The sequence below is a fragment of the Euwallacea fornicatus genome, chromosome 11 (genome assembly GCF_040115645.1).
Source record: "Euwallacea fornicatus isolate EFF26 chromosome 11, ASM4011564v1, whole genome shotgun sequence".
NCBI lineage: Eukaryota > Metazoa > Arthropoda > Insecta > Coleoptera > Curculionidae > Euwallacea > Euwallacea fornicatus.
Window position 1 is genome coordinate 1,040,032 of NC_089551.1, and position 13,547 is coordinate 1,053,578.

At 38.7% G+C, this 13,547-nt stretch overlaps 1 protein-coding gene across 4 annotated transcripts in view; it reads right to left on the reverse strand.

The window, feature by feature from the left end:
- LOC136341908 (uncharacterized) overlaps positions 1–13,547 on the reverse strand; it is a 36,571-nt gene that overhangs the window by 3,091 nt on the left and 19,933 nt on the right. For all 4 annotated transcript variants that reach the window (XM_066287282.1, XM_066287284.1, XM_066287281.1 and 1 more), the window contains exons 2-14: positions 12,469–12,565; positions 12,165–12,414; positions 8,839–9,135; positions 4,096–4,336; positions 3,693–4,041; positions 3,284–3,640; positions 2,846–3,048; positions 2,000–2,224; positions 1,706–1,944; positions 1,431–1,654; positions 1,078–1,374; positions 548–856; positions 32–446 (exon numbers count right to left, since the gene is read on the reverse strand). In XM_066287282.1, coding sequence (XP_066143379.1) covers positions 32–446; positions 548–856; positions 1,078–1,374; positions 1,431–1,654; positions 1,706–1,944; positions 2,000–2,224; positions 2,846–3,048; positions 3,284–3,640; positions 3,693–4,041; positions 4,096–4,336; positions 8,839–9,135; positions 12,165–12,414; positions 12,469–12,559 — 3,497 coding nt within the window. In that variant the 5' untranslated portion in view covers positions 12,560–12,565. The remainder of the gene's footprint in view (positions 1–31; positions 447–547; positions 857–1,077; positions 1,375–1,430; positions 1,655–1,705; positions 1,945–1,999; positions 2,225–2,845; positions 3,049–3,283; positions 3,641–3,692; positions 4,042–4,095; positions 4,337–8,838; positions 9,136–12,164; positions 12,415–12,468; positions 12,566–13,547) is intronic.

Below are 13,547 nucleotides of genomic sequence, written 5' to 3' on the forward strand. Positions count from 1 at the left end.
CGTGGGAATTAAAATTGAGGAATACACTTACAGCTGTGGCTTTGCTCCTTTGGGAACATCTAGCGACTGTCCATCTATCACCATATCCACAACGTCCATATTCGCTCTTCCGACCCATGGCGAACAGCCAAACGTAATTATTTCATACAAGACCACTCCGTAACTCCAAATGTCAGTGGCTGTACTGAACACGCCCGACGTTAAGCTCTCCGGGGCCATCCATCGCACCGGCAACATTCCCTTCCTGGTAAAATGGTAACTTGCGTAGTCGCTCATCGGCCTGGACATGCCGAAATCCCCAATTTTCACCATTTTTTGTGCGTTCACCAGACAATTTCTGCACGCCAAGTCCCGGTGAACATACTTTAACTCCGCCAAATAACTAAGACCTCGTGCTATATCTAAGGCCATGTTAGTCAGGCGTTTGGGAGTAATGTCTTCCAAAGCTTAAAAATAAATATTGACGTGTAATACATCGTCTTAGCAGAAATATAACTAGGGTAATCTTATAGCATGTTTTAGATAATTCCATTTAGAGGTCACTAACCTTCAACATTCTTATTGTCTTCTGCTGCTCGCTCGGCCAGCAAATACCTTCGAGAGAGTAAGAAATTCTTCAAATCTCCATAGAGACAGTACTCCATGAGGGTGGCTAAAGGTGTAGCCTTTGTCATAACAGCAATCAACCTGACAACATTTTTATGATCAAATCGTTTCATATTGTCGGCCTCTGACAAGAAATCGATTTGGTCTTCGGCCGTAGAGCTGGATTTTAGAGTCTTGACCGCCACAGGATACCATCCGTACGGTGGTATGTATGCATCCCCTCCGTACACCATTCCAAAAGCGCCTTCGCCTGAAAATTAAGTACGTGTGATCGCAAACCTGAAAATGCATTTTCTCATTCTGTAGTAAATTCGCTCTACCCTCAAAGCTTTCGCATTAACCAACTTTCTGAAAAATCTAATTTTGAGTTACATTTAAAAAAATAGGAAGGTTTTTACTAAACTCGCTAAATTACGACGCAATGATTGAGTGGAATTTGTATGATGCAACGTCCAGTAAAAGTTTACGCACCTAATCTCCGAGTTATCTCGATGTTCTCTTTCGGAATCTCGAATTCCTCAAGGTCCATAGTATACTTTCGTTCATATCTCAGCCCCAATTTCTTCATATATGCCTTCTGTTTCTTCACTTTCTTATCATACTTGTACTTCAGATAAAGACAGACTCCCATGACGGTAACGCCCAGGAACATGGCCACCATTACATTTAATATGATCAGGGCAGTTTGGCACTGGACGTTAAAAGCGGTGGCCATCAGCTGGATGGCGCATTCGTCGACTGGTACTGTGCCGTCTTCGGGCACATGTTCTAAGAAAATAAATAATCCATAGAGCAAATTAGAGTTTTATCAAACAGAGACCTACCGTTCGATGTAAACCATCGGACTTTCTCGCGAAACTTCAAATTCCCTCCGCGTATTACTGGATCATTGTTGGTGAGATTGGGAAAGAATTCGGCGATCATGTGAGTGGAATTATCGTACCATTGAAGAACGTTAATTATGGAGAAGCGCGAAGGAGCACCGCGGAATTTTATCCTGCCGGACACCCCGAAGAAGTCCGTTTGCTCAATTAATTTCACCAGTTTGCTGAAACAATTTTTTTTTAAGGAACCCCGAATGGGAAAGGGCTACTCTTACCCAGTAGTATTTGCCGAATGCATGTCAGCCAATGCCTCAGGGTCGCTCCTTGACAGTTTATCAAGGGCCAGTGCATACACCCAAACGGCATCATAAGCAAAACCTGCATAGTCCGAAATCAAATTGCTGGATGTATTTTCGTATCTGTTTCTCCATTCCCGCACCGTGATGTTCTCCTGCATTATGCTATCATCCGGAGCGTAATAAGCATGAGTCATTGAAAAGTAGCCGGTAACGGCCTGAAATTTACTTGACATTAAGCAAGAAATAAGTCAGAAAAGGCAACTTATATACCTTTATCATTTCAGCAGTAGTACAATTAACCGACTCGTTTTTATGGACATTGTATTTATCTGTATCATACCACGTAGTTTCTAACCATATGGGAAGAAACCAGACATATCCCTGGTAAGCAGTCATATCCTTTTTATAGGCTTCGCACATAACTTGACGTGCTACTTCATCAACTACATCGGCGATCACTATACGAGCTTTTTTCGCCTGTAGATCTTCTAAGTACTGAAAACAAAAAGAAGAATTTTGAAGACAAAACGGCTTACGAACCCTTCAAAAATTGACAAATTGCATTGGCGAGAGTAATTAGTGGGAACTATTGTTTTCAGTTTCCATAAGTATTTATTATGATAGATAAACCAACATAATAAACGTCCTTAACAGACAAATAAATAAATCAAAATCAGTTAAAATTCTAGAAGCCACCTTGACGTTAATAATCGAAATTTCCCACAACGAACGACGTACTAATTCACACCAATTGAGCGTATTAATCGATATCCGACGTAGTCGCTTAATTATTATTTGATTAGAAAGCTAATTTTAAACCGAACTGGTGAAAAATACGTAGCTGAGCTTTATTTTTAAACGTCATTCACCTTAATTTTACTTTAATAATCGCAATAAATAGAGTGTATAAGGCACAGTGCAACATATTATTACAGCAGCGTCATTAAGCGACCCTTGAACCACACTTGTAATAAAATACAATGGGAATCAATTTGACCCAGCAACTTATTTTGTTTCGAACTGCTAATAAGTCATTTAGTGAAGCTTTTGAAAACGCTCGATTAAAGTGTTTCTTTATATATTATGATATGAAATTAGAAATAAAATAATTCTTACTCTTGTCATGGTGTCAGACTCCCGTTCTCTAGGAAATTTCTTATTTGCAATGAAGGTAATGCCGCCGCTCTTTTCTAAGTCGTCCTGCATTAGAGAAATGTATTCTGTATACTTTTGGCCGTCTTCAGTTAATGCTGCCACTCTTTTCCATCCGAATTTTTGAAACAATGCTTGATACACGTGTCTATAATGCATATTTTCCCCTGTAAAGGAAAAAGTGATCGGTGTTATCTATTTAATTTACTCTTTAATGCAAGTAATGCTTTTTAATTAACTAGATAAAACACTATAAAAATAGAGGTAGACGAAAGCGTGCGCGCAAAGTGGAAATTAACCAATATAAAAGACGGACAAATGCTCATCATTAAAATTGTGAGCAAAATGGTGAACACAAATTAAAATATCACATAAAAAGGTAAAAATAATACGGAGCCTTACCTATCGTCCTGAAAAAATATGGATACTTCTCCCGATTGGAAAAACTGGACCCTTCCGCTGCGTAGGATATAATCAAAGTGTGATAATGCTTGGACACGCCAGCCAATGGTTCGACGGTGTCAGAACAGGCTGGACCTAACACCCCTACCAGACTGTTGTGGTACTCTTTGTTCACAATAAAATCGATGAAGTTCTTCATTACATTGTCTGGCTGACACATGCCGTCTGTTGCGATCATGTGAAAATCGTACTCGGACAGGACAGTTCTGTTTTTATTGAGGGCGCTGATTGCCATCATGGCACCTCTGGCGATGCCCTTTCCCGCGTAAGAGGATCCAGACATCGGGAAAATTCCACCTGAATTCGAAAGTTACTAAATATATCTTGTCATCCTAAAAAACCCACTTACCGATATAGATGTAATTTTTTTGGTTCTGTTTCCATGTCAGCCATGTATGTTTATTGTTCCTCATCCACATGCACGCAATTTCCTCGATTTTATTATGGGTTTTGTGATCCTCATACAGCTTCAACATGTCCGAATACTGCTTTGCATTGAACTTGAATCTGCGTAGATGATAATGCAAAGGACTGGCATATTTTTCCACTTTATCCCAGGCCACTTTAACCAACCGATGCATCTCATATTTGTAGCCGCTTTCTTGCGTGAAATTCAGCGATTCGCAATTTTCAAACGAGACAGTAACGAAGTTTCTTTCGTACAAAATGACATCGCTTGGGGTCCAACTCAGAATTACCTATTATATAGGATTGCTATAGTTTGTGCAAATGTGGTTAGCCAACTTAAATACCAGGCTCTTGTTGTTTTTGGTATGGTTGTAGACAGAGTTCGTGACGTAGTGGACCATGGACTCCAGTTTTTTGCCCAGGAATAGCACTTTCACGTACAGTTCGTTTTCCATTATGTGTTTCTTGACGAATTTCAAAGCTAGGTAATCAGCGGTTAACAATAGAGCGCACACTTGAGTACCTTCGCATTGGGGTGGAACAAACGTACTGTTCACGCATCCCTCTGAGTCTGGACATACAAACCTGATTAAAACAAGTACAAAAATCAGTTAAACTGGCGCGTTCTACCAGCATTCCATCTTAAACTAGCCATAACAGACTGAGTAATCAATACAACAACTTAATCACGTGAAAAACAGTACAAAAAAATAATAGATATCAACTTAACTGTTTTTTATTGCATTAAAACATCGATATCTCAATTCATCTATTTGTGGGCGTATTCGATGGGAACTTTTGTTTTTGCTTTTGATAAATATTTAATAAGATTGGATCATTCCTGCTATTAACCAGTTATACGACCAAGGTTATTCAAACAAACTTTGTTTTGATCCCTCTTAAACTAACAAATGCAGCCGATTCCGAGCCTTTATATTGGTGTTTTTTGCATTCCTCGGCGTGCAACAAATTCAGGATTCGGGAAATCTGATAGCAGTTATTTATTTTTGGGGTAATATGGTATATTATCACAAATACACAGGCGATATATACTTCACTCTTCAAACAGAGTTCTTTTCACAGATTGAATTTGTGTTTCTCATTCACTCAAAGTACTATTATTTAATTTTTTAAAAATTAGAAAAAACATAATTCGTCAAGGTCACCGGAACTTTACGGCTGTATTATTTATTCGGCAATAAATGAATCTATTACCCTTAAATTAGTTTAAAGCTTTAATTACACACGAACATATCAAAAAACCTTTTCGTAAAAGTCGACACAAAAATTTCACTGTAATAATAACTAATAAGGCAATTATAATTACACGACAATAAAGCCTTGAGTATGCTTCAACTTCATGCATCTTTGACTTTACTACAAAGTTTGTTTAACCGGACTATTCGTTTCACTGCATGAATGAACCGCATCGAATTTTCTGGTACCTTATGCAACCCAAACAAACGACCCAAACGGTCAAATGACTTAATGAATGAAATTATTTTAGGACGTTGCTCCAGATAACATCACCATTACCCGCGGATAAATACTAATGAAAGTGTTGTTATGCAATGTTGACGGTTTCTCTTGTTGCTGCATGCTCGCAGTGGCTTGTCCCTCTTGAAAATTAAATCCCGGCTTATTGAGGAAGCTGTAACTTTTTGTGACGCTAATCTTACCTTAAGTGAATTTATAAACCCGGCTTAAAATGCAATCAGTTGCGCATCCAAAGGAGGAGCCACCAGGATCAAGTGCCCCTCCCTCCTTACATCAATCCTTTCGGCTCCGCCACTGGACGCCGCACACACAACGTTTTCATATACATGTTATAAGTATTCATATAGAGGACTGTTCTTTTAACCAGCCCCCTCGGGGCATTCCTGATTATAATAATAGAGCAGTCGTGTTGAAGTAAGTCATGCAATACATGTTTAAGTCGCTTTTTTATTTAGAAGTCCGTTGCAGTTACTGACTGCACACAATGCTAGTGCGTCAAGTAAATGTCCATTTTGCTGGCATTAAAAGACAGAGCTTAAAGAGCATTCGATATAATAAAAGTCCCCGATAAGAAGTTGCCACACGTGTCGAAAACGCAGATGCTACGGCGGTCCTTCGTCAACAAATTTGTTGACAAGATGGCGTACTCAACTACTACATTTGAATCTCTAAATCACGTGGAGCTAATTCAATATTTACATTGACATATTAACCGACTGCATAAGCTTTACTTTGGTTTTACCCAATTTGTTGACAAAATGGTGAACGAACAGGTGCGAAGTTCTGGGAATTTAACGTCGGTTTAAAGGTGCGTTAATAAGATAATGTAATAATGAAAATCGCCGTTGCCCCACTGAATACGTAAATAAAGGCAAATTAAATGTATGGCAAGTCTCGCATAATAAAACCGACTTAACAGCTCAATCGCATGGTGCAAGGGCGTTCCGCGGCAACTATATGGAATATGGTACCGGGGAAATTAATTAAGTATGACCTTACCACACCTCATACATATTTTACTTTTCGTGTGATTAGACATTCCAAGTAATCGTTTATTTTTCTTGGACACTCTGAACGTCCTCGATTTTTAAAAGTTTTTAGCAGGCAATATCTGTCTATTGTGCTTTGAATAGTAGACCTTGATCTATTTACTATTCGATTAATTTCTGTCAATGATCTGCAGTCATTATATAGTTGAAAAATGATTCGCTGCAGTTCTTCTGATGTTTCGCTACCTTTACGTCCCACGATCCCAATTAATCTTCACCAAAAATTTAATGCTATCGCCCCGAATGAACGGAACTAACTACCTCTTTTAATCATTGATGGATAAATCACGTCTTAACTATAGTTTAAGGTGTAAAATAGAGAACCGTAGGAGTAGTTTTTCCAAGCCGGTTCCTGCTCATTTCCTTACTTATGTTGTTATTCTCATACCGACCAAGTATTCTTTTCCTTTTTTAACAAAACGTATATTTTTAAAAGGTCAAAAAGTATTTATGATCAATGTAGCGTTGTAAAAAACGTGTAATGGCATCGAAACATTACATTTTACATGATATTATCTGTTGTACGATTAGATTTTCCATCGACTGTATATACAGGGTACTGCAAAAGAGTAGGTCACTCCGTTAATCATAGATTCTCTGAGGAAAAAACATGGGACTTTAATCATATCATATTTCAGTTTGGAGCCCCGTGTTTGCTATACAGGGAGCCAAAGTTGTAACTTTCAAAATATTTTTATTTAATAAGTAAATTATTTCTTGAAGAATTACTTCCATATTTTGCAAACATATTTAGCTTAAGAAGCCTCATATCATGAAAAGGAACTAATATTAATCGGAAGTTAACAAAAATAAGGGGTGAAGGTTCGCTTTACCCGCCCCGAACTTGTTTGGTACAACGCCAACGGCTTCCAATCAAAATTTATTTAAAACACTGATCACTTTTCAAAATTTTATGTTTCCTAAAAAATTTTGATAGTTTTTTATTTGAGAGAAAAATCGAAGTTAATGCTCGGCTGCTTGTAAAAAAGCTTGTGAAAGTATTCGAAAGATGTCCGTTCGCAAACGATGAAATTGACAAAACTGGATTTGAATTTAAACGAAATATTTTTATCATAAAAATTGGTCCCACTTCGGCCTCGTCCTTTCAAATATTTAACCACAAACGCCGTTCAACGTGCGTGTTCAACACATAAACGGTAATTAAAATATAACTAAAATTTTTAATCAACGCGCAACTGAAGCACAATTAATTTAAGTTTTTCTCCCAAATAATGAACTCTATAAAAAAATTGTGAGCATGAATGACGTTTTAAATAAATCTCGATTGGAAAGTATTGGCGTAGAACCAAACAAGTTCGGGAGGGTGGAAATATGCATCTGTACCCTTCATTTTTGTTAGTTTGTCATTTAGTATTAGATTAATTTTTTTTTAAATAATATGAGGCTTCTTAAGCTGAATATGCTTATCGAATATGGAATCAATTCTTGGAGAAACACCGAGTGGCATCTTTAACGTCTCGTATAGCAAGCACGAGGCTTCAAAATGAAAAATAGCATAATAAAAGTCCCATTATTCTTCCTCGGAGAATCTGTGTTCGACGGATTGGCCTACTTTTTTGTAACATCCTGTATATGTATGTATATACATGAGTATGTAAATATAACGTGCTTTATCCATATGACGTGCCTACAAATAAGTAATCTACTTTTGAGCAAACACGCAATAAATCGGTTCGTAACGACTTGTAACTACAAGCAGAACTGGACCTCGAGCGCTAAAGTTAAAAATCATCTAGATTGATACATTTAATCGCGCAAACTATGACTGTTTGACATTAATAAAATAACATATCTGTCGGTGCATAAAGAAATCGCCTCGGTTGTTTACAGTAAATTCGGTTTAATAATTAAACGGCAATGAATACATGTATAACGGGTGAACATTAACAAAACCTCGCGATGAACCGGAAACGTAAGAGGTTGATTGAGCCATTTGCTTTTTACCGTCATACATGTCACGAATAGATAACGGCCGATGAATCTATCCAAGACATGCCCCGTCGATATTCTAAAGCCCGCTTGGAAGTTTTTTTAATGATCGCCCATTATTAATACTCGCATCCGTAAACGGCCTTGCCATTTCGCTTAAGTGCAAATTATGTCTTCGGCAAAGAAATTTGCCTGCGAATCGCGTGCGACATCTTCGCATGTAAAGCCATAAATGTCCTCGATCTATTGTTAACAATGCTGAATTGAAACAACGGAAGATATAATAAGCAGCGATCAACTTTACGGGGGATCAACGACCAACGAAGAACCTTGTTTTGACGGTTGTTTACAGGCGAATTTTACGTAAATGACTCAGCAACCTTCGTGCTATTTTAGAGCGCTACATTCGAAGGATTATATAAATATTTTTATTACGCACGAATTAGAATCGACGTTTAAAGGGCCTTCGAGGTGCAGGCATGCTTACTGTGACGCGTGCTTTAAAGGCCTTTTTACTACGGGCCATTACAGTCATCGGCCACCATCAACCTTACGCCTACAATGGTGTAACTATTAATTAGCGAAACTTACAAAGTTTTAGTGGCATTTTCGAAAGCCATTTTAAGCAGCGTATCTACGACTTTGTCCTCGATTTCGAAAAACTTGACGAAGTTTGGGTCTCTGAAGTGTCTCCAATGGATAGTTCTAATGTCTGTCCTGCCTTCCTGGCTGTAGTATTCCTTGATCGGCCCAGTGAGGTTGATAGGAATGAACCAACCGAATCTGCCAGGAGGCGACAAGTTTCCGCATTCCTTGACGAAGTCCGTGACGTAGGTGTCGTATTCTGGAGATATCCATACTTCGAGATTAATAGTTGAACTGGCCTCCCTGGAAATAATTGATAATTAAACGAGTGTCAAGGAGTTCGATTGAATTTGACGCCTCCTACGTCCATTCTCAATTTAAAAAACCAAGTGGCTCAATTAAACCCAATAAATGAGTTGTACACGTTTTGTAATGTCGCTTGCATGGTTAACGTCACAGAGAGACTATTTGAACTTGATCGTCAACGGTGAGGTCAATGTCGTTCATAAAACTTTAGCGCTTCAATTCACTGAATGCCGACTCAAAATAAAAAGCCCTAAAGCTCCACGTTTATTGCCACTAAAATTTCGCATTCAAAACAACTCTAAATACCAGAATTGATCGCTATTTATTTTTGTTATTAATATTGAAATGGGTACGCATCACGATATGGGGAATCACGATCTTATCTCGTGGCCATATTTCAAACAAACACCGAAAATATCGCGAAGTAGTTTGGCTAGAAGAAAAGACCTGTTTGTTTACAGTAATATTAATATGTGCCAATTCATAGTTTTCACAAGCAGTAATACTGTGGCGTAACGTAGCGAAGTCGAGCTGGTCGCGAGGAGTAAAGCAAGGCAAAAGAGACACAAAGTTGTTAATGCCGCACAACTGCCAGGGAACTCTCGAAATGATGATGTTCAAAATACGGCGTATTTTTCAAATAAGCTCTGGGACTTTCCAAACGGCTTTGGAAGCGTTAGGAAATATGTAGTGCAATAAACATAAAAAGAAAAAGGCGAACATGCTCTGAAGAACCCGGTTTCTTGGCAAAATAAAGAATGGCAAGGCAGATAAAAAAAGCCATCTGCTTTTAGTGAGGAATAAAAACACGTAAACATACAAAAACCCGTAGAATTTCTGCCTGCACCATTCGTTTTAAAGATGCTGTTCTAGCTGGATAACAGCTGACACCTTTTTCAAACGACCGTCCTTGCTTTAAATCACTGCAGTCCGGGGGAGTTTCGCGTAAATCATGGCCTCTAAACTCAACAATTTCACACTTAAAACATGGAAAAACAACCCTGAAACAGAATTTTTTAGATTTTCACCACAAGAACGCTGGAACCGGGGTCACCGCGAGACCGATGCATTGTGACTTGCGTTTTTCATTTCGCCCTTTCCAATTTCGTGGACCCTTTTCGGCCCGGTGGGAGGCTGATTACGCCTCCAACTGAAGCCAATGCCTTCTAACCACGTCAAATACACATAATTGCAGATGATGAAGAGGAGAGTACGATTTTTTCGTTCAACGTTCGCATCTCACCAACCTTTAGCGACGGTGAGGTTCTCACCGGCTCGTGGAGCAATCAAATCGCAAAGTGAAGTCACGCACCATATTGCCATTCTCGAAGAAACAAATGAAAACTATATGACAATTTTGAGGCAACGACCTTTGAAACAAAACCACGGAGGTCAAAGTTATTGCGTCATCGGAGTACTTTTGTTTGCTATTGTTTATTATTTGATTAATTAACATTCGCATTTCCCCGGTTTTACGTGGTGAACGTTAGTTTAAATTCTAAACTATATTAATGTGCGTTAAACAGATTTAAATCTGATCAAACGGAACTGATAAATTTGACCTAAATCCCCAGAGACAATTCAACATATTTAATTGGGAACCATGCAAATAAAATGACTCGGCTAGCGCTGACATAACAACATTGCTGAAATATTAAAATAATGAAATGAATCGATACACTGCGAGCTCCTCGATGTTTAATGAATGCTGGTGCAGTTATTGTTCGCTTGTTGAAAATACTCTTTTAAATAATAGTATTAAATTAAATAAAGCGTTATTCCCATGCACGTGTCGTTCTCATTTGATCGCGTTCGTCACCAGATTACTTCGAAATCCAGTTCATACGATCTGGCAATTTCTTTTAATGCATCGAGAGCATGAGCCCATCGCGGCGGACAAATAGTTGGTTTATCAGGAAAAGGAAGCGGAAGCACAGCGGCGTTCCCATGGAAAAAAATAACTCCATTAATTACCTCGCATTAAATTTAATTACGCGTTTGCTGCATTTTTCAAGTGAAAATTGTCCGTTTACAACACCAGCAGAAACGTTCATATACAGCCACATTTCTGTGCAATAAACCCAGCAACCACAACTAGAAGTCAGAATTTTGAGAATATTTGCAACTTCCTCAGCCCGAAGCAGACTGGAAAATAATCATTACGTAAGCAACGTACATTATGTAAGCAAAAAACATAATTGTTGGGTTTAACGTGTAACCGCGCTTTAACTAGACGGAAAAACACACAATAACACAACAATTATTATTAGAAGAATACAATTATTAGGAATATGTCTTGAAAAAAGAAGGTCGGGAGAACGGACGTGTTTAGTATTTATTTATTTATTTATTACTTTCAAGAAATCGAGGAATTTTTCTGCAGAAGCTTAATGAAGTAATGCAGGTAGTTTTCCAGTGTTTACAAGAACGTTCATTAGAAACGGGCCGATTAAAACGGCTTTTGGTGGAAGGATATTCGTGACAAAACAAAAATGAATGCTGTTTTAATGATTTCCCCCCTCTAATGACCAGATTCACGAACTTTATGACCGAACGGTGCTACCTCTTCTGTTAATCTTCCCACATTAAATTAAATGGACGATCGGGTACGGACAACATCGATGTCAAAACGTGGTAACTGCTATGAGGCCTGAAACGCGAAAAGGCGAAAAAATCACACATCGTAGATTGGGGCAAAAGCCTAGTCAAATACTCGCTTGCATAAGCCCTTGTTAATAACTATTGTTACTGTAAAACTGACGTTTTAATCGGTACCAAGCCTTCAAGACCAGCCAAACTTGGCTCTTGGTTGTTCAATAGTGAGCACAAGACACTTTCGACCTGCTAAAAGACTCACAGACAAATTAAACATGGACGAAGTGAATTAGAGATAAAAAACTAGTTAAATTCATCGAGGTCTATAGGGATATTATGGAAACAATTCCAGTGGAAAAACACGTAGACAGCGCATGCAAATAAACTAGCGAATCTGCAATTCACATCATATGAATATTGAAAATACTTACGGGGGGAGGATTCTGCCGTTGCGGTCGGTCTTCTTGTCGCCCCCCGTGAAATCGGTGAGCCGCTGTATGACTTCCGCAATTTCAAAATTGTCCGTCTGTTCGATTTTTTCGATGTTCGCGTACCCCACAACTTCACGGATGAAGTATAAAAACACCGATGTGACCAGTTGATGGGTGATTCGTTCGGAAGTCTCTACTCTAATATTGAGAGACGTTCCATTAACGTAGAAATACTTCTTCGGGCTCACCTCTGCGGAAGTTCGACACTGATTAATTAGGACAAGCGTGGCGGCGGAGGACTTACCTGGCTCGTCTGTTAAGCATCGCTGGTACTTGGGGTTGGCCAAAGCCACGAGGGCCAAGCTGCCGGGCAGCAGGAGCCACAGCAGATTCATGGCGGACTGAAATCAACAGAAAAAAGAAACATTTCAACCTGGTGATTTTCTTGAGTTGCGTAGTCATGACTTGCCATTGCCCAAAAATAAAATAAAATAAAAAACAGTTAAATTGTAATCTCGTTGCTGCCTTTTTGCTCGGAGCGTTATTTAAGGTCTCGTTTAATTGTAACATACAGTTGCGGCTATGGTTCATACATATTTCCATTTACCGGCGTTCAAGTCACGAAATTTTATGCTGTTTTCGTCGGAAATAGATTATTTCTGTGACGTCCGAACGAAATTCTGTAATTATTGCATGATCCCACGAATCCTTTTTTGCCGAGCTTTTTGCCCAGTTAAAACAGTCTGTGACACAGTTAAGCTCAGCGTTATATGTCACTGAACGAAAAATCGATCGTTGCTGTATTTATTTGTATACATAATAAGTAGTACATTTAAATATGTATTCGTAAACAGGTGCATTTAGATTGATGACTCTTGATGAAATTACATTGCAATAGCACTTTAATCATCGCGTAACGTACATACGGGACTGTCTATTAAGCGGAAACGTCGCTTTCCATTTTCCCGATTATTACACACAGGGTGTTTTGTAATATTCGAACACGTCAAAAGTTCAGGAGGTGGATTTGCGGGCGATTTTAGGAAAAAAGTTCGCACGACCGCGGATCCGTTTTCGTTTCCAGTCTGAGATATAGGGCTGAAAGGAAGTCAGTTTTGTCCTAACAAGCCCCGTATTAAATGTTTTTACGAAAATTGGGAAGCGTTCAATGGGCGCACAGACACATCTCTTAAGAGGAAAACAACGTTTTTAATTCCAGCATTGACGTCCCCCCTGATGCGACCCCGAACACTTTAAACGAAAAATATTGCACGCCACTGTTTGTTTTTTCTTCCTTTTTTTTAAATAGAAGTAATTCTCCGAACGCTCCGTATTTCTGCGAACGAAAATGTCCCTTGAATATTTTTTGCGACGTCAACCGTT